At 42.5% G+C, this 21,810-nt stretch overlaps 1 protein-coding gene and 1 long non-coding RNA gene across 2 annotated transcripts; one reads left to right on the top strand and one right to left on the bottom strand.

Moving 5' to 3' along the window:
- Window positions 1-417: 417 nt before the first annotated feature.
- Window positions 418-16,684, bottom strand: EXO5 (exonuclease 5). Its single transcript, XM_087883429.1, is given in 6 exon segments — window positions 418-1,279; window positions 1,282-1,474; window positions 4,973-5,145; window positions 5,225-5,331; window positions 8,097-8,366; window positions 16,546-16,684. Coding segments are annotated over 6 exon segments (1,095 nt in total). The 5' UTR covers window positions 16,647-16,684; the 3' UTR covers window positions 418-1,028.
- On the top strand, window positions 16,301-21,032 carry LOC117667449 (uncharacterized). Its single transcript, XR_015731627.1, has 2 exons — window positions 16,301-16,714; window positions 18,883-21,032. It is a non-coding gene; the product is annotated as an uncharacterized LOC117667449 (long non-coding RNA).
- The last annotated feature ends 778 nt before the right edge of the window (window positions 21,033-21,810 follow it).

Here is a 21,810-nt window from a genome sequence, read left to right as displayed (position 1 = left end):
TCTGCTGACTGCCAACTGCCAGCAGTTCAATTCTCACCGGCTCAAGGTTGACTCAGCCTTCCACCCTTCCAAGGTTGGTAAAAGAAGGCCCCCAGATTGTTGAGGGACATATGCTAACTCTGTAAACTGCTTAGAGAGGGCTGTAAAAGCACTGTGAAGCGGTATATAAGTCTAAGTGCTATTGCTGTTCCAACCACTGTACCACCATCACGGCTCCTATTATCTATTCTATTCAGACATGATTTTTTAAGGTGGAGTGTTAACAGTTCAGCATCATTAATGAGAGACTGAAAATAATAATGCCCTTCCCTACATCTAGAATACTCCACGTCTAGGAAAAGAACCAATAAGGAGATTAATACAGGTACAAGTCTTTTAGTTCTGCAGCTGTTATAATGTGAAACCAAGATTGAATGATTGCTTCTATTAACTGGGTTTTATTGTTGGGTCACTTCTGATTAACAAGTTTCTTTAGTCGGCTGCTCCATAGATTTTCAATTGGGTTAAAATCTGGGCTATTCCCAGGCCATTCCAGCAGTGGAATAGGATTATCTTGAAACTCCCCCCGCAAAAGTGGTGTTGTTAGCCATCAGACTTCAAAAATACACTTTTCCCAAAAGGTTTCCACAATTTGGGCCACTGTAGTAGTCCAGCTTATGGCTGTCCAGGTTAAGAGAAAAATACTATGCAAATCTATCACAATAAAATATTTTGACCTGGGAATATTTTCAAATATACACACATTTGTCTTTTATGCACACCCACCAATACCCATACCTTGGTGTCAAGTTCACATTCAAATATTGAGCTTTGTGACAGAAAGACAGAGAAAAACAGTGAAACTACAGTCATTTGGCTCCTGAGCAAGGAGGAGTTGGGCCAATCCAATAAATTCACAGACCTAAGGAAGTCTTGTTGAAAACACAATGGGCTACAACTTCTACCATCTTTAGCAAGCCCGGGTATACTGTTGGAAGAATGGCAGAAGGGCGGAGCAGGGAGTTGGCTAGGGTAGGCTTGGCTCTCGCTCAGGTTTTCTTCTCACTGCCCTTTTGGATTAGGCTGTCCGCTCTCTGCCGGCGCCAATCACAGACGTCAGCAAAGACGCAATAGGAGCATTTCCAAGTGTCTTCAATGTCCACTCCATTGGGATCCCTTTGGCCTTTCCAATAGGCTAAGAAATAATGGGACATGGACATCAATTCATCGTGGTCATAGGTGATGACTTCAGTGCCCAGCAACGTGTTGGTCTTCTGATGAATGTACTCAATTTGAAGGCTGAGTGGATCAAGTTGAGGAGCACCAGCTCCAGGAGGTCTTCGAAGCACTGCACCATGAATCCAGCTTTTTGAGCATGTTCTTGGATCTCCTGGCCAAGGGACTGTTTGGGCTTCAGATGAAGGTGATGTATGAAGATATCTTGGGTTAAGCATCCTTGCACCATCGCATCAAAGAGATGTTTATATAAAGAGACCTGCAATGAATCAAGCACCCCTTCTTGAGTTGCATCCAATTTTCAGCCTCACCTGTGTCTCATTGAGTACAGGTAGACCTTAACTTACGACAACAATTGGGATCAATATTGGCGTTGCTAAGCGAGATGGGAATTAAGTCAGTCACCCTCAATTTTATCTTTTTTTTGCTGCCATGGTTGTTAAGAAAATTACTGCAGTTGGTAAGTGAATCACCTGGTCGTTAAGCAAATCCAGCTTCCCCATTGACTTTGCTCAACAGAAACCAGTTGGGAAGGTGTTCCCATGAGCTCAAGGCACTGCAACTGTTGTAAATACATGCCTGTTGCATATTTTGATCACATGACTATAGATTTAGATTTAGATTTAGATTTTATTACACTTCTATACCGCCCTTCTCCCAAAGGACTCAGGGTGGTGTACAGCCATCTTAAAACACATATACACTTACAAAATTTAAAAACAATTTAAAAACAAATATATAAATTTGGCCCACAAAATTAAAAGCTAACAGACACCCAATTTAAAATTCCTATTAGGCCAGCCCGGCTTGTTGGAATAAAAGAGTCTTCAGGGCGCGGTGAAAGGTACGCAGGTCGGGAATCATACGAATCTCTAGGGGCAGCTCATTCCAGAGGGCTGGTGCCCCCACAGAGAAGGCTCTCCCCCTGGGTGTCGCCAGTTGAAATTGTTTGGCCGACAGCACCCTGAGGAGCCCCTCTCTGTGGGAGCGTATTGGCCGGTGGGAGGCTATCGGTGGCAGAAGGCGATCTCGTATATACCCCTGTCCTAAGCCATGGAGCGCTTTAAAGGTGGTAACCGATACCTTGAATCGCACCCGGAAGACCACCAGGAGCCAGTGCAGCTCGTGCAGGAGAGGTGTTACATGGGTGCGCCGTGTCGCCCCCATAATCACCCATGCGGCCGCATTCTGGACCAGTTGGAGCCTCCGAGTGCTCTTCAAGGGGAGCCCCATGTAGAGAGCGTTACAGTAGTCCAGATGGGACGTGACGAGGGCATGAGTGACCGTGCGCAGGGCATCCCGGTCCAGAAAGGGCCGCAACTGGCATATCAGGTGAACCTGATAAAAAGCTCCCCTGGCCACGGCCATCATATAATCTTCTAAAGACAGCCATGCATCCAGGAGAACACCCAAGTTGCGAACCCTCTCTAAGGGGGCCAAGATCTCGCCCCCAATAGTCAGCGATGGAACCAGCTGACTATACCGGGACACTGGGAACCACAGCCACTCGGTCTTGGAGGGGTTGAGTCTGAACTTGTTTCTCCCCATCCAGATCCGCACGGCCTCCAGGCACCGGGACATCACGTCAAGGGCATCATTGGGCTGGTCCAGGGTTGAGATGTACAGCTGGGTGTCATCAGTGTACTGGTGAAACTTCACCCCAAAACCATGGATGATCTCACCCAGCGGCTTCACATAAATATTGAACAGAAGGGGTGAGAGGACTGATCCTTGCGGCACCCCACAAACAAGGCGCCTCGAGGGCGACCTCTGTCCCCTTGCCAACACAAACTGCGTACGGTCGGAGAGGAAGGAGGAGAACCACCGCAACATGGTGCCTCCCACTCCCAACCCCTCCAATCGTCACAGCATGATACCATGATTGATTGTATCAAAAGCCGCTGAGAGGTCTAATAGGACCAGGACAGAGGAACAGAGGGCTCTACATCAGAGGCAGAGAGGGGGCCAAGGCCATCTGGTAGTTGTGTGCAGCCTTCAGAATCTGACATCAGCGAGGCAGAAGAACAGCGGGAGCCTATTCCCAGTGTGTGCATGCGCAGAGCTGCCAGATGACAAGAACAATTAAGAAAACAGGGTCGACTTGAGAGTAAGGCTTGGAGATGATTGGGCCCTCCCATAAGACATAAAAGAAGAGCGAACGGGACGTGAGCTTTTGCAGGAAGCAGTTAGTTCATCTGGCCGATTCAAGATTTGAAAATTCTGTTTGTGACTCTGTGCCAAGTTTGGCCTTGCCCTGTGTCTGGAAATTAGCTCTCTGGCAGCGTTCCACATGAGATAGGCAGATGTTGATAACCTTCCTCTGAAAGACTGTTTATCAAGCCTTCCGGACTGTAAATGAAAGTAATTTACAGTCGTATAAATAAAAGAGGTTTGGGGGGGACTAAGATTCCCTTTCCAAGGAAGCCTAGGTCAGACAATTTGGAGGAAGGCTTACTTCCTTTTGCTTCAGAGGCTAGGACCAGACTCATTGGGTTAAGGAAGATCAAGTCAGACTGCAGGAGAAATTATCTGACTGTATGAACTGTCAGCTTATGGAAAGGGCTCTCACATGAAGGGCTAAATTCCACTTCACTGAAGTTCAGCAGCAGCTACACCACATCTTGCACATATGTTCTAGTGCAGCATTTCTCAACCTTAGCCATTATTAAGAAGGGTGGACTTCAACACCCAGATTTCCCCAGCCAGTATGCCGACTGAGGGATTCTGGGAATTGAAGTCCACCCATCTTAAAAGTGGCCAAATTTGAAAAACACTGATCTAGGGGATCCTGCATTGAGCTGGTAGGTGGATTAAATCAGCGGTCCCAAACTTTGTGGCTTGGAGGCCTAGCTGGCGGGGGGGGGGGGAGGAGAGGGAAACTGGGCCACGCGAGCAGCAGGTCTGCACATGTTCAGTTGCGCTTGCGTGATTGCCCAACACTCGTGCAAGTCAAACTGCGTGTGTGCACGTACAGTCATATATGCCAGCCTGCCACTTGTGCAACCCGGTTACAAATAGGCCATGGTCCAGTAATGGACCGCGGCCTGGAGGCTGGGGACCTCTGGATTAGATGACTTCCAAGTTCTTTCCCAGTTTAACAGATAACAGTTGGAAGGGACCTTATAGGTCATCTAGTCCAACCCCCGCCTAAGCAGGAGACCCTACACCATTTCTGACAAACGGCAGTCCAATCTTTTCTTTAAAGTCTCGTGTGATGAAGCTCCCACAACTTCCGAAGGCAACTTCTGTTCCATAGGTAGATTGTTCTTACTGACAGAAAGCTCCTCCTCATTTTTAGGTTGAATCTCTCCTTGGTCAGTTTCCATCCATTATTCCTTGTCTGGACTTCAGGTGCTTTGGAAAATAGCTTGACTCCCTCTTTTTTGTGGCAGCCCCTGAGATATTGGAACACTGATATCCTGTCTCCCCTGGTCCTTCTCTTCACTAGACTTAGCCATGCCCGGTTCCTGTAACCGTTCTTCATATGTTTTACTCTCCAGTCCCCTAATCATCCTGGTTGCTCTTCTCTGTACTCTTTCTAGTGTCTCAACATCTTTTTTATAGTCCAAAACTGGATGCAGTACTCTAGGTGTGGTCTTACTAAGGCTTTATACGGTTAAAAGTGTGAATGCAACTCTTAGGTCTTTTAGTGCCCCAGCTGAATCCATGGTGCGAATACAGCCAATACCCTCCCTATATTCGGGTTCCAAGTGTCCCCTTCAGCCAGCCTAGGGCCTCCAATTTCACCCTGACCCACCTGGAAACGGTCCCTCTTCTTCTGCGCAGGTACAGGCATGTAAGCGCTTTCCCTTGTCTTCAACTCATTCAGTTGCAATTCCCCTTTAGCCGTATAATTTAGCTGGTCAATAATCCCAAACACGAAAACGCCTTCTATAACGCCAAAGACTGGACATTCCCGCACACGCTGACCTGCCAGGGACAAAGCCACATATAAGCGCCTTTGCCATCCTGAGGGGCACGGGGAGTGTTCCGCGACCAGCGTACCCACCTTTTCGTAGATTAATTATGGTCAGGAGCATGTTAATCAGCTTGATGGCCCATCCGTCTTCTCGGCTCCTAGTCTTGACGGGCACCAGGTTATGGTCTTGCAGTTCTAGATAGAAGCAGCCAGAAAGAAAGAATGTTGCTTTCCTGCCCTTAAAATTAGCCACTTACCTCTAGAGGGCGGGTGCTGAACTTGCCACATCACGTTGCCATCACTGGACGTATCGTGACATTTTTTTCCCCTTCGTGGAGCTGGGATGGGCGTGGCCTGTGCGTGACACATTCGGCCCGCGGGCTGTCAGTTTGACACCCCTGCTCTATAGCAAGGCGGAGTGGTGGCCTAGCGATTAAAATGCTGGGCTTTTTGACTGGAAGGTTCGTCGTTCGAGACCCGAGCACCGCATGATAGGGTGAGCTCCTGTTCCTTGTTCCAATTCCTGCCAACCTAACAGTTCGAAAGCATGAAAATGCGAGTAGATAAATAGGTACCACTTCGGTGGGAAGATAACAGTGTTCCATGTGGACTCGGCGTATAGTCACATGGACACACAGGACCACAAAAGCATCTTTGGACAACACTGGCTCCCTCGGCTAGGAAATGGAGGTGAACCCCCCTAGAATTGGACACGACTGGACAGAGAAAACATTTACCTTTTACTCTACAGCAAATTACCCCCCACTCCCCATTACTTTCCTCGTTCCCCTTCACTGGCTTCAAACACAGAGCAAAAGGCAGCTCAAAGAGTGCAGGTAGTCCTCAACTTACAACCATTCGTTTAATGGCCATTCGAAGTTACAATAGCACTGAAAAAAGCAACTTGCGACCAGCCTCGCATTTATGAATGTAGCAGCATTCCCACAGTTACGGGATCAAAATTGAGTGCTTGGCAACCGGCATGCGCCGGCATTTATGACAGCCGCAGCATCCAGCATTTATGACAGCTGTTTGACAGGGTTTGACAAGTGAGAGAAGCCAGTTTCCTTTAACAGTCTCATGATTCACTTAACAACTGGGCAAAAGAGTCATAAAATTGGGCATGACTCCTTTAATAACTGTCTTGCTTAGCCACAGAAATTCTGGTCCCAACTGTGATTGTTAAGTCTAGGAATACCGGTAGCTCCTGTTTAGAATTACAGCCAGCCAGTTGGCTGTGTCCTTTCTCAGACATGCCATTACATTACTACTCTGGTCCATTTGAGGAGCAATTCCCAGGCATCGGGATGGCCCTTTCACTATGTTTTATTTATTTAATTTTTTGGAAGGGGTGAGTTTTACTGTCTCTTTCTTGAGTTTTTAGGGAGATCTGTGGCTCTACTTTTCTTCTGCATTATTATTATTTTTTCCATTTATCGTTTTTATTTTATTATATAAAATACATAGAAGAGAAGAAAAAATAGGAAATTAAGGGAAGGAAAGGGAGCGGGGAAAAGGGGGTGTGAGATACAAGGGGAAAGAGAAAAAGGAAGAAAAGTGGGCATTGACTTCCAACTCTTCTTAACATAGTACAAGATAAACACACTCCAACCTCAACTTTTTGCTTTTACACATTAATGTATAACTAGCCATTCCCTATATCACTAAATCTTTCTAATCAACAAAACCAAGATCAAAGTTGCTTTTTTTTTTCTTCACAAGCACAAATTCCAGAAGTGATATCCATATAAGAACATATTTTCCTCTTTAAATAAAATTCCTGCATTATTGAGCAATTACAAATCTGGTTTAATGTAGCCATTTGAAGATTTATGGACTTCCAACTTCCAGAATTCTGGCTGGCCAGAGAATTCTGGGAGCTGAAGTCCACACATCTTCAAGTTGCCAAGATGGAGAAACACAAGTTTAAAGGATTATGCCATTTCCCCCTTAAAAATGACAGGAAACTACATGGCCTTAATTTTAAGCAATCACACACCAGGTTGGGGATGAGGGCAGGATTCGAAACGATGACCCACTGTTGAAAGATCAAAGTTTCTCTCCTTATTTTGGTAACTTTTTCAGCAGCAATATTGCTGTGGTTTGCCACTATCAACTTCTCAGTCCTATATTCAGTTTACAATCTAATTTATAACTCTGGCATCTCCGGGTGGTCTCCCATCCAAGTACAGGGTGACCCTGATCATCTTTTTAAAGATCAGCCACAACTGCCTAGATCCATGATTGTGAACCTGTGGCACGCGGAGCCATATCTGTGGGCACGTGAGTGTTGCCTTAGCTCAGCTCCAGCACGCATGTGCGCGCCAGCCAGCTTATTTTCGGGCCCACTGGAAGTCGGGAAATAGACTGTTTCTGACCTCCGGAGGACCTCAGGGGGGGGGGCATTTTCGCTCTCCCCAGGCTCCTAGAAGGACTCTGGAGCCTGGGGAGGGCAAAAAATGGGCCTTCCGGTCCCACCGGAAGTTGGGAAACGGGCCATTTTGACCTCTGGAGGGCCTCTGGGGGGGAGGGAGGCCGTTTTTGCCCTCCCCAGGCTCGAAGAAAGCCTCTGGAGCTTGAGAAGAGTGAAATACGGGCCTTCTGGGCACATTGTGCCATCGTATGCCAAAAGTGAGGGGAACGCGGGGGGGTCGTGCGCACATGTGCAGGGGTTTGGGGCACAGGAGGCATTGAAGTATGGGTGTGGGCACGCACGAGCATGACCCCGCCTGCTCCGCCCACTTTTGGCATGCGACGACAAAAATATAAGCCATCACTAGCCTAGATGTTGTTCCTTTCCATTGTTAAGTCCCATTCTAAAAGGGCAGTCACATTACCACCAGAACAAAAAAGTTAGTTCTGTGGCACCTTAAGGACTACCGTTTTTATTATGCAGAAAACACCCACTAATTTACAGATAGAAAATGTGGACGTGTTCATAACATCTCAAGGATCCTATATCCTATATAGTCCTATGGACTTTCCTGTATTTAAGACAATTGTTGTCTTCTCTGGCAATTGCACACTTGGCTTTTCTTTGTGATAAACTGCCTGTTGCTCACACCATACTTGAGCAGAGAGATCTGTGACGCAGAGATAGTGCAGGTGGAAAGCTTCGAGAGGCGTTCTCCTCATTCTCTTTCTCTTTGCTGTCCTCTTCTTCCTTTCTTCCACATTAGCTGTCCGAGAATCAACATGCTGAGGCCTGGGACCACTTAGGAGTTGGGGTTCCCTGAGAATTCTTTATTGGCCAAGTGTGATTGGACACACAAGGAAATTGTCTTGGTGCATATGCTCTCAGTGAACATAAAAGAAAAGATACGTTCATCAAGAATCATAAGGTACAACACTTAATGATAGTCATAGGGTACAAATGATACAAGCAACAAAGTTACAGTCATACAGTCATAAGTGGGAGGAGATGGGTGGTGGGAACGATGAGAAGATTAATAGTAGTGCAGACTTAGTAAATAGTTTGACAGTGTTGAGGGAATTATTTGTTTAGCAGAGTGATGGCATTTGGGAAAAAACTGTCCTTGTGTCTAGTTGTTCTGGTGTGCAGTGCTCTATAGCGTCGTTTTGAGGGTAGGAGTTGAAACAGTTTATGTCCAGAATGCGAGGGGTCTGTAAATATTTTCACAGCCCTCTTTTTGACTGGTGCAGTATACAGGTCCTCAATGGAAGGCAAGTTGGTAGCAATTGTTTCTGCCTGGTTCAGATCCAAATGGGGACAAAGACCCTGGAAACATGGGGACCAATTGGAAAGATGGTTTAATGGTGAAGCAGAACCACCAAGCTCCGTGTGATTCTGCGTAGCTGACCCCCCCCCCCCCCGGTTTGATGAGTATCATGGATTTTTATACAGTTTGTTCTACAGCATTTTGTAATTTAAGAGGCTCATTTTGTGTATTTTGTTATTTGATTTTAATTAGCTTGTCTCTTGAAGGCCAGGCAATGAGTTGGGGTTTTAAAATCTTGTTTAACAAATGTAACTAATCCTAGATGCTGGCTACCTTTTTAATCCTGTCTTGAATGCATTACCAAATCTGCATTTCTAAAAGTTGGCTCCTTAAGTTTCTACTTGGGGCAGAGAGCTGAGGTTCTGAGGTTCTTTTCTTTTTAGAAACAAGTTTCTCCTTGAGGGAAAAGATAATATTCTGCCTTTTTAATAGTTCCTAAAATATTCCATTCTTCTAAGAGGGATGGGTGCTGCTAACTTTCTACACAAGCAACGTGTTAGTTAACCAGATAAGACGGAGATCCAAACAGGTTGCACAGGGAGTAAGGATCACTCTAAATCACACACAAGTGATTTAGAGGAGGGGTCTCCAACCTTGCCAACTTGTGGACTTCAGCTCCCAGAATTCCTGAAGTCCACAAGTCATAAAGTGTTACACCTCTCCTGTGTGAGCTGCACTGGTTGCCGGTGGTCCTTCGGATTCGCTTCAAGGTGCTGGTACTTACCTATAAAGCCTTACATGGCATGGGCCCGGGGTACTTGCAGGACCACCTCCTACCGGCCTCCCACCGCCAGTGCGTTCACATAGGGCTGCCCTCTTCCGGGTGCCATCAGGCAGACAATGTTGGCTGGTGGCGCCCAGGATGAGGGCGTTCTCTGTGGCCGCACTGACCCTCTGGAATGAATTACCCACTGGGCTCCGGACGGCCCCCCCGACCTCCGCTCTTCCCACGGTGGCCTGAAGACATGGCTTTTTCACCAAATCTCCTGATCTGCTGGGAGTTTTTAGTTTAACTGTTGGGGATTTTAATTGGATTATTTTAGCATTAACTTATTGTTTGCTTGTTTTTATTGTTGTGAGCCGCCCTGAGTCCTTCGGGAGAAGGGCGGCATATAAATATGAATAAAATAAAATAAAATAAATAAAGTTGGCAAGGTTGGAGACCCCTGATTCAGAGGTATTCAGTAGGATCACATCCCACAAAAGAGTAACAAGAATCACAGAGATGATGGGAAAGACCAGTTAAGTCAGAGGTCTTCAAACTTGGCCGCTTTAAGACATGTGGACTTCAACTTCCAGAATTCTCCAGCCAGCCGTGGGAGTTGAAATCCACAAGTCTGAAAGCTGCCAAGTTTGAAGACCTCTGAGTTAAGTCACTGACTCCCGGCCTGTTTAGGATTGCATTTAGGATAGCACATTATTTTGCCTTTCAATAGGGTGTGTAGTAATATTGCAGAAACTGTCTTTCTACTTTTAATCCTGGGCCAGGCAGTTTGTTTCCTTTTATTTTGTCAGATGTAAATGCCTTATTCTCCAATGTGTAAATAATGTATATATGGAACATCAGAGGTTAACTTATTCTTTGGACTTTAATGTATTCATAACTTACCACTCCCATTCCTAGCTCCACCCCTTGTATATATAAGGAGCCACCCTCACCATTCTCGTTGCTTCTACCTTGAATATTCAGTGAATATAGAATGCCTATCATAATTAAAAAGAAATATATTTAAAGCTCTAACTCCTATTATCTTTATTGAGTCTGATCCTGAAAATATTGCAACAATCTGGTAGCAGAGGATGGTTAATTGACTCAATAAGTAATTAAAAATGTCCAAGAAAGATAGGCCCAACACCAGGGCCTACAGCAAAGAAATAGAAACTGATCAAGAGATGATCAACGAATCCACCAATGCGATTTCGAGAGAATCCGAAGAATACACCACTGAAGAAGAAGAACTAATGAGTGAAAATAATGACCAGAAAGAAATCGAAATAGAAAATAACGAACTCAGGTCAGAGATATTAAAGATACTAAAAAGCCAAAAGAATGATGAAAGTCTCATCGCGGACCTCCAGGAGATGCTGAAGAACAGCGGAGCAGCGAGAGAGAAAAACGTCATTAAAGAAAAACCCAAAGATCAAAAAACCGTAAGTGAGATGACTACTGAGAAAATAGTTGTTAAAAAGAAAAGATGTGATCCCGCGCGAAATTTTGAATGGCAGCCATCTTGGTTTCAACGAACTTCAAAAGAGAATGGAGCAGAGCCAATCAAAACGCTCAGTTCAAAATTTCTGGCGCGAAAAACACTATCAGACGAAGAAAGTGAGAAAGAAGTCTCAAACTCTTCAGATGATCCAAAATCAGAAAGTGAAGACGATTTAACAAAATCTCAAGTAAAATCAGCAATGAAAACACTTTTTGCTGCTTTTGGGCCAAGACTGAAAATTACCAAGACATCTACGAAGAAGCAAGAAATCAAACCGGCGACTCAAGACCTGCACGCTCCCATCCTGACTTCGAAAGCGACGACGCCCGAGCCCAGAGAGCCATGCCGATTTCGACCTACACCACAGACAAGATCGAATACCAACGCACACAAAAAGAAGAAAAGAACCGTCGCCACCACCAGAACCCCAAAAACCGAGCCAGAGACCGACTCATCTGAGGAGGAGCGGATCGAGAGAGCTGAAAGGGAGAGAACCTTCCACGACGCCACCAAAGAAGAAATGAGCAATGCGCATGTGCGAAACTACGTAGACGACCCAGAAGGACTTGAACTGGCCAGAGAACCGCGCAGACTCATTGCAAGCATCCCAATGCCGTTCTGTAATTTCCTGCACTTGAGAGATCACGGACTGCCCCAGGTTGTAAGTAATGGACAGAATAATGTAGGTAACTTACCCAGTGACTTCCCAAAACTTAGAATTGATGGCATTAATTTACAAGAGTGGTATCAACAGCTTCAGGTTATTTTCATGAAAGAAAATTTACTATTCTTTATAACTAGCCCTCCAAGAAGACCTTGGACTTTAAAAATAGATTGTTTACATCATAGAGCATTTTTCATAATAATATCTAGCGTGTCTCCTGCAATGTATCATAGCATCAAACCAAACCTAACTGTATCAGAAATAATTCAATGCATGTTTAATCTATTTCACAGCGATAGCGTAGCTACAACCACAAGAATGTCTAAGGATTTCTTTTCCTCTAGAGTAAAACCAGGGGTTTCTATAAGTGAGCATTTGATAAATCTAAACAAAATAAGAGCTGAACTACAATTGAGGGGGGAAGTGATTTCAGATCAAACAATGAAAAGTGTTATTATCAATTCACTTGATCCATCATGGGATAGCTTTATGTCACACTTAGATACCATTAATTTGGGATATTTATCCATAGAAAGTCTATCTAACAAATTGATAGCAGAAGACAATTCAAGAAAAAATCGATCCAGTAACCAAACAGACCACAAACCTTTTAGGAAAGTAGTCTTTCAAGATAAACATAATGAGGCCTTTAGATGCTACAATTGTGGATCCAGGGAACATAGTAGAAGAGACTGTCCCAAAGTCTCAAGAGAGAGACATAGGCCAGAATATAGGAGCAAATATAATTACAGACAAACTTCCACAGATAGACACAAATATAGAAGTCCACCAAATTACAAAGAAGGTAGAGGGGGTAGAGAAAATTCAAAAGAGAGGAAATCTGGGTCACTGAATGGGCTAAATAAACAAGACAGCACCAGAACACAGCAGGATGAGAATAACAATTGGCTTATTGATTCTGGTGCAACAAATCACACCACCAACAACAAAAGTATATTATCTTCATTTATAGAAGATAAGTTTGTGATAAAGGTAGCTAATCAAGAAAAGGTTCAAGTACTAGGCAAAGGAAATGTGACCTTGCCTGGTCTAGGGAAAATAGAGGGGGTATTATTAATCCCAGAAATACCTCACAACATACTAAGTGCCATAAAATTAAGCAGAGAATCTGATATCAATATAGTTTTCTCAAAAGGGAAAGCAACTATAGAAAAGAACAAAACAAATGTAGGTACTGTAATGATAAAAGGAGGTCTACCCTATCTGATAACTAAAGAAAGATGTTTACATAACATTGATTCAAATATGGAAGATTGTATTGAAGCAGATGATGAAAATGTCAGTAACAGTGACAATGATGAGTGTAGAATAACTCATGATCACAAAAATACATACAAGGAAAAGAAACCAAAAATAGGTAAACCAATTCATGATGAGTGTGCTCACATCTTACACAGGAAGTTAGGACATGCAAGCTTTCCTGTAGTACAAAAAATGACTGAACACGCAGAAGGTGTCAAAATAAAAAATTGTGAAAATTATTTGGAATGCTCAGTATGTAAATCCACCAAACTAAAAACCAGTCCCAGACCAAAAAAATCTAACAGATCAACTAACAATATTTTTGATTTGGTACATATGGACTTAGTTGGTCCATTAAGTCCCTCAATTACCTATAGAAAACGTTACTTCCTAACAATAGTGGATGACTACAGCCGATATGGTTTTGTTTACACATTAAAGCACAAGGATGAAACATTTCAGAAATTTAAGGAATTCTACAAACGTATAGAAACACAACATAATATCAGAATAAAGCAAATTATGACAGATAGGGGATGTGAGTTCATGTCTAAAGAATTCTCCCAATGGTTAAAGGATAGAGGAATGTTACATTTCACGTCCAATCCTTTTTCTGCATTTCAAAATGGAGTTGCAGAGAGGAAAAATTCCACACTACAAACTATGATTAGGTGCACATTAGAGGATGCTGGTTTAGGCAAACAATTTTGGTCAGAGGCATTACATTATTCGAATTATACTCAAAATAGAACCTGGTCCAGTATTGTGAATAAGACACCATATGAGGTGATGTACAATAGAAAACCCAAATTATCACACATGCACATATTTGGAGTCACTGCAGACGTACACATACCTAAACAATTGAGGAGAAAGGGAGAAAACGTATCCAGGAGATTAAGATTCATGGGATACGAAACTGGAACCAAAGGGTACAGATTTATTGATAGTAATAACAAATTTATAGTATCCAGAACAGCTGTGTTCCATGAACAGGCCAATTGGTCAAAATTGCACCTTAATGAAATATTTCCTAATAAATGTAAAGATACAATATCTTGCGAGGAAGGAACAACAGAAAATCAAAATATTAACAAAAGTAAGAACAAAACCAAAACTTGGACTAATAGTCAGCATAAAATAAAGACAGATACATTAACAAAAAAGGAAGCTAGATATTTGCATGATAACCATAGCAAGCCTGAAAGAACTATTAGAAACAATAGAAACCAAATACCAAATAAATACAAAGATTACATAATGCATATGAATGGAGAACAAATAACACCTAATACATATGAAGAAGTATTGAAACTTCCACATGAAGAAAGAGAAAAATGGGAACTAGCTATGGAAAAAGAGATGGAAAGTTTACAAGGATTAAATGTATTCACACCTGCGATCGCACCTAAGGATAAAACAATTATAGGTACCAGGTGGATTTATAAAATTAAGAACTTAGAAGGAGGCAATACCTTATACAAGGCTAGACTAGTTGCACAAGGCTATGCACAAAAATATCCAGAAGACTATACTGATACATATTCACCCACAGTGAGAACAGAGAGTGTCAAAACAGCCCTTGTAGTAGCATCTGCACTCAATCTGGACGTATTCCAATATGACATACAGACCGCATACTTACATGCAAAATTAGATAAGGAAATATATGTAAGAGCACCACACAGTCAATACACTAATAAGAACGAAATTTGGTTATTAAATAAGAGTCTGTACGGATTAAAGCAATCCGGCAAAAGATGGTACGATTGCTTGGTAAAAGTACTTAAGACCATGGATTTCAACGCCACCACTGCTGATAATTGTTTCTTTGTAAAAAAGAGTAATGATCATATTGAATTTGTATTAATTTACGTGGACGATATTTTATACATTGGAAAGCATAGAGAGAGCAGGGAAATCTTTGTAAATAAGTTAAATGAACACTTCTCACTGAAATCTCTGGGTAAAGTGAATAAATACCTTGGTGTGCAAATTAACAAAACTAAAAGGGGATTCAAACTTACACAGAAAGATAAAATCATCGAACTCCTAAACAAATGTAACTTAAATAATGCCAAAACCTGTGACACCCCTATGCAAACTGATTTTCTTAGAAACACTGATGAATCTTCCCCTGAGTTTAAAGACAACACATTTTACAGATCAGTTATAGGTTCACTCCTTTATATATCTAATTGGACTAGGCCAGATATTGCATTACCTCTCAATCTATTGTCAAGATATGTTAGTAAACCAACCTTGTATCATTGGGAAGCTGTCAAAAGAATTCTAAGATATCTGAAGGGTACATTAGATTTTTGTTTAATGCTGGAACCCAATAATGACAGAGAACCAAAAATTACTTGTTATGCTGATGCAGATTGGGCTGGTGATACATCATGCAGAAAGAGTACTTCTGGTTATGTTTTTCTATTGAATGATTGTCCAGTTTACTGGTATACTGGTAAACAAGAACTAGTAGCCACTTCTACTACAGAAGCGGAATATGTTTGTTTGTCCAAGGCTGCAAATAACCTTGTATGGTTCAATGATCTGATCACTGATGTTTGGAAGAAACCCACTTTACCATTTATTATGCATGAAGACAATAAAGCGGCCATTGAAATATCCAGATCCGATGCAATTGGACAAAGGTCCAGGCATATTGATATAAAGTTTAAGCATGTGAGACAACTGTCTCAAGACGGATTCATTAAAGCAATACATTGCGATACTTCTGAACAATTAGCTGACATATTAACAAAACCCTTACCTTCTAAACAACACAAATATTTAACTTCTAAATTATATGTATTATATTGTCCTGAATCAGAATGTAATTGGTGTTGTGTAACGAACCGGCATTTAGAGGGGGATTTGTCAGATGTAAATGCCTTATTCTCCAATGTGTAAATAATGTATATATGGAACATCAGAGGTTAACTTATTCTTTGGACTTTAATGTATTCATAACTTACCACTCCCATTCCTAGCTCCACCCCTTGTATATATAAGGAGCCACCCTCACCATTCTCGTTGCTTCTACCTTGAATATTCAGTGAATATAGAATGCCTATCATAATTAAAAAGAAATATATTTAAAGCTCTAACTCCTATTATCTTTATTGAGTCTGATCCTGAAAATATTGCAACATATTTATTAAACTTTTATGCCTCCCTTTACAATGTGACTCCCCCCCCTATACTTTTCTTAAATCCCCCACGGGAGCGCAAATGCGGGCGGAGAAAAAAAAAAACACGCAAGGCACAAACCCGCGTTCGCTTTAGTCCCGTGGCACATCCGAGGCTGCAAGGGTGTTTCCATGAGTCGCGCGGCAACGCGAGTTCGAGAACCCCCAAAGGCGGCTTAACCGTTAAAAAAACGGCGCAACCGAGCGCGTTAAGTTCGTGGGTGGCTCTGGGGACCGCGCACACCAAGGACGGGGGCTTCAAACCGAGGTTTTGTGAAGCGGGGCCAGCCCTGTCCCGCGAACCGCAAGCCTAGAGAAACAAAACTCCCCCGCCGCTCACCCGATCTTCGGCTCTTCTATCTGCAACAACTCGGAGTCGCTCAGGTCGGAGAAACCCGAGGCGGCCTCGGGGTCTTGCAATCCGGAGTCACGGCCGGACATGTTTCGCGCTTCGTTTTCTTCTTCTCACAGCAGGATCGTCGTCAGCTGCCCGAAGGAGGAGCCTGAAAGTAAGTAACTGCCTATCTTTTCGCCTCAGATGGGCTTTTTGTCCTCGTTCCGGTTCCCACCCACCCACCCAAAGAGATGTAGGCGCCTCCCCGCCTCGCCAGTGAGGGACTGTGGATGTTGAGACCTTAGAAAGTGCAGAGAAGAGCAACCAAGAGGATTAGGGGACTGGAGGCTAAAACATATGAATAATAATAATAACAATAACAATAACAACAACAACAACAACAACAACAACAACAACAACAACAACAACAACAATAATAATAATAATAATAATAATAATAATAATAATAATAATAATAATAATAATAATAATAATAATTTTATTTCTATACCGCCCTTCTCCCGAAGGACTCAGGGCGGTGTACAGCCAATTTAAAAACACAAGACACAACAATAATTAAAAATTAAAATAATTAAATAGATTTGGCCGATTTAAAATCCCAAAAATTAAAATACCCCAATTTAAAATTATTATATTATATTGGTTGTTCCTTTCTACAATTTGGTTGTTCCTTTTCCATCTCTAGTATATCTTTTAAAAGTGCAATCTGAACTCTACACTTCACAAACTTCATGCATGCCAAAGATTTGTATTTATAGAATCACAGGGCTGGAAGAACAGTGGCTGGAACTGGGTCTGTCTAATGTTTTATTTCATGTACACTGAGAGCATATGCACCAAAACAAATTCCTTGTGTGTCCAATCACACTTGGCCAATAAAAATTCCATTCCATTCCGTTCCGTTCTGTTCAATGAAAAGAAGGACCAGGGGAGACATGATAGCAGTCTTCCGATATCTCAGGGGTTGGCACAAATAAGAGAGAATCAAGCTATTCTCCAAAGCACCTGAAGAAGCAATGGGTGGAAACTAATCAAGGAGAGAAGCAACTTAGAACTAAGGAGAAATTTCCTGACAGTGAGAACAATCAACCTGTGGAACAACTTGCCTCCAGAAGTTGTGAATGCCTCAACACTGAGTTTTTAAGAAGTTTTTAACAAGCGAAAGAAAAGAAACAAGCTGCCTTGAGTTATTTATAAAAATAATAAAGGCAAGATAAAAATATATAAATTTACCTGATGCACTAAACTTGGTTAATCTGTGGATAGTTCAACATTTGCAATATTTTGGGGTATGTCATTGTCTAGCAAAATGAAGCCTCCATGTTCAAGAGCAGAATGATTGCTTGTTCCTAGAGTTCCTAGGGTATCCTCAGGGAGTGGATCCAACCTTGAGATAAAAGCCCCATATTTTTTACATGTGGTGAAATGCCACCAGAAGATGCTGAGTTCTAATCCTGTCTTTGGCATGAAAGCTGGCTGGATGACTTTGAGCCAATCAGTAGGGGACTGTGAGTTCTAGTCCCGCTTTAGGCATAAAAGACAGCTGGATGACTTTGGGCCAGTCCCTTTCTTTTAGCCCAACCTACCTCACAGGGTTGTGTGTTATAGGGAAATTAGGAGGAGGAGGTGTGTTGGATATGTTCGCTACCTTGAGTTATTTCTTGAAGTAATAAAAGCTGGATGAAATTAAAAAAAAAATAGGGATGTTTGCCGCCTTGAGTTATTTATGAAAATAATACTGACAGGATATAAATCAATTTTGACTTTTTGGATTCTCTCCCTGTGGACACTTTTTGGTGTTGTCCTCTTCAAATATATATCTTTTTACTGTAAAACAAATGATGGGAAAAGATTGAAACTGTGCAATTTGTCCAATTCGTTGTGCTGTGCAATTTGTTGGAAAACGAGTTTTTTGGAGCATTTATGTCAAACGTAGCAACTTTAAGACATGTGAACTTCAACAGGTTGGCTGGGGAATTCTGGGAGTTGAAGTCCACATGTTGCCAAGTTTGAGAAAACTGATTTAGGGGTTCCTGCAACAGAGCAGTTGAACCCCCCCCTCCCAAATCTTAGCATCCAATTCAGAGTTATCCAAAATCACAAGTTATCTGTTCTGTCTTATATATCCTTCAAGGGATATAAGCATGACATTCCAGTTTCCACCAGAGGGTGATCTAATCTCTAATATTAAGGAAATAAATACTTTAAAAACTTACAAGACCAGCAAACGACTGATTTGTAAGATCTGTTGTGCTTTCACATGAAATCAGTGTTGATCATTAAACAAAAACCTCCAATCTCTTAATTTATTCTTTTTTTCAGGGTGCATGGAAAAGAATCTCATACTGCAGCTATACTGCTTTAAAAAGTAGAATTGTGCAATGTTTTTTTCTCTGCGTCCAGAATCCACTTTCCTTCGTCAACCTTGATGATGGATCTTTCCATTTCAAGTTTTCTGATAGAATGAATTTCTTTGGAGTGGCTTTCCAGACTGCGCACATGTGGGAAAGCCTAGGGAACAAAGCCAATTATCCAGAATGCTGGACAGAATTTTTGAACCAACAGACTCTAAATGAAAACAAATCTTTCCAGGCATCTCACCCCACCCACCCCCTTCTCCAGGGTGAATGATTATTAATCTTCCCAGCGGGGAAATAAAGATAGGGGGTGTAATTGTCCCCATAATAGAAATATTAGCAATTTATCTCTCTAAAAGCTCACCCTGGAATATAAATGGCCTTCCTGTCACTGCAGTTATTTATGAAACTACTAAGAACTGCAGGCGCATCTTAAGAGTTGTCATCTCTGGCAACTTCACTCCTTCAAGCAGCTTCTCTAAAGGCTGATGTGAGGGATCTTGGAGTCTTCGTGGACAACCAATTATATATGAGCTAACAGTATGCGGCGGCAGCCAAAAAAGCCAATGCAATCCTAAATTGTATTAACAGAGGGATACAATCAAGTTCAAGTGAGGTACTAATACCACTCTATCAAGCCCTAGTAAGACCACACCTAGAATACTGCATCCAGTTTTGGTCACCACACTATAAAAAAGATGTTGAGACTCTAGAAAGAGTGCAGAGAAGAGCAACCGAGATGATTAGGGGACTGGAGGCTAAAACATATAAAGAAAGGTTGCTGGAATTGGGTATGTCTAGTTTAATGAAAAGAAGGACTAGGGGTGACTTGATAGCAATGTTCCAATATTTGAAGGGCTACCACAGAGAGGAGGGAATCAAGCTATTTTCCAAGGCACCTGAAGATCAGACAAGAAATAATGGATGGAAATTGGTCAAGGAGAGATTCAACCTGGAAATAAGGAGGAATTTTCTGACAGTGAGAACAATCAACCAATGGAACAGCTTGCCTTCAGAAGTTGTGGGAGTTTCATCATTGGAGGCTTTCAAGAAGAGACCTAGAAACATCTGTCCGAAATGGTGTAGGGTCTCCTGCTTGGGCAGGGAGTTGGACTAGATGACCTATAAAGTCGCTTCCAACTCTGTTAATCTGTTAAAAGAACTGAAGAAGGATAGGGACTGTTAACAGGTCTTTAGGCTGAACAAGGGGGTCGAATTCAATCCCGAGGAAGTGAATTCCCATGAAATTTGCAAGTTTGATTGTTGATCTCCAACATGTTGGGGCTTAATTGGTTAACTGGTAAGTGGATTCTCAGGCTTCAAATGCCTGAACTAAAATGCTTCACTTTTGGAGCATCGTGAGCAGGCGGCTTGGTGGCCCGGCTGGAGAGAGGGAGAGGCGTGTGGCAATCCGGCGCACAGAAGAGAAGCTTTTGGGCACCGCTTGCAAAAGTACAGCTGCATGTGGAAACATTCACATGTGTGCACTGGTCTGCCTTTTGTGCTGCCCAATTCCAAATAGGCCACAGGTTGGTAGTGGCCTGTGGCCCGGGCGTTGGGGATGGGGTGAAAATGCTACCGGTTCGCACCAGTTCAGGCGAACCGGTAGTAAAAAAAGCTACCGGTTTGTCTGAACCTGTATTTCCGATGATCAGCTGTGCCGCATGATTTATATTTGCTAGAAAGCAGGAAATCCTGCTTTCTAGCAAATCTAAATCGCGTGGCACAGCTGTTTCCCCCCCTTGCTGTTCTACTTACCTTGTTAAGCCTCCTTTTTCCATGCGAAGTGCACATTTGATGTGCACTGTGCATGCGCGCATGCAGCATGTGTTTGGCGCACTGCATGTGCATGCAGCATGCATTTGGCATGCACTGCACATGCGTGGGCAGCGAAACCGGTGGCAAACTGCAGAGGATTTCACCACTGGTTGGGGACCTCTGGGCTAAATGACTTCACAGGTTCCTTTTGATCCTTAAACTCTTAAACTGTGATAATTTTTTGTTTAGCTTCTTTCAAGATTAGCCAAGTAGCTCTGCTCTGCCATCTCCCAGAACAATGTTGGCTACTATGTTGTTTGTAACAATAAAATAAACTAAGCAAAGTATAAAAACAAACCGAAAACAATTCCATAGTTGGATGTTCTCGCCTCAAAGTATATTAGTTTCCCTTGATTTTTCTAATAATGCCGTAATCAAATATCTATTGCTCCTTGCTCATGAAGCAAACCGGTTATCAATGGGCCAATTTAGTTTCTCTACTGGTAAATTTCTGACTTTTTCTGAAAAGAAATAGCACTTACGGTTGAGGAGGGCTGCGCTGCCAAAAGCAATAAGCAGGGCCAGATGAAAAATTTAAATGAAATCCCATATCCATTTCATTGAAATGAAATCTACTTAAGAAAAGCACCTTACTTCCTATTTTTAATCAGTTTCTCCTTTCTCTCACATTGGATTTTACAGCCTAGAAACAATTTTTGTCATAGTTTGGGGTTTGTGTGTGTGTGTGTGTGTGTGTGTGTGAGAGAGAGAGAGAGAGAGAGAGAGAGACATCTGCAGATGGGAGCCAACAAAGCCAAGTTGGGAGTTGCAATCATGTGATGAACCCCCTGCCTCTTCTCACCGGGGCAATGCGTATAGAAAAGGGGCGGGGCTTCAGTTCTGCAATTACAACCGCCATCTTGATTTTTTTGACAGCACCCTCCCTCCTGCAGGTCCACCTCTTCCTTTCCAGGTTGTGGATGCTGACTGAGATCCTTGAAATTCAAACTGGGAGAATAGAATGGAATGGAATGGAATATATAGAATGGAATATATGAAATGGAATATGGGGAAATGGAATGGAATGGAATTGAGAATGGGAATTGGAATTAGTAGAAGTAGAAAATAGAAATGG

The sequence above is a fragment of the Pantherophis guttatus genome, chromosome 1, assembly GCF_059756535.1.
Source record: "Pantherophis guttatus breed Tessera chromosome 1, ASM5975653v1, whole genome shotgun sequence".
Taxonomy (NCBI): Eukaryota; Metazoa; Chordata; class Lepidosauria; order Squamata; family Colubridae; genus Pantherophis; species Pantherophis guttatus.
This window is presented reverse-complemented; position numbering and strand designations above follow the sequence as displayed.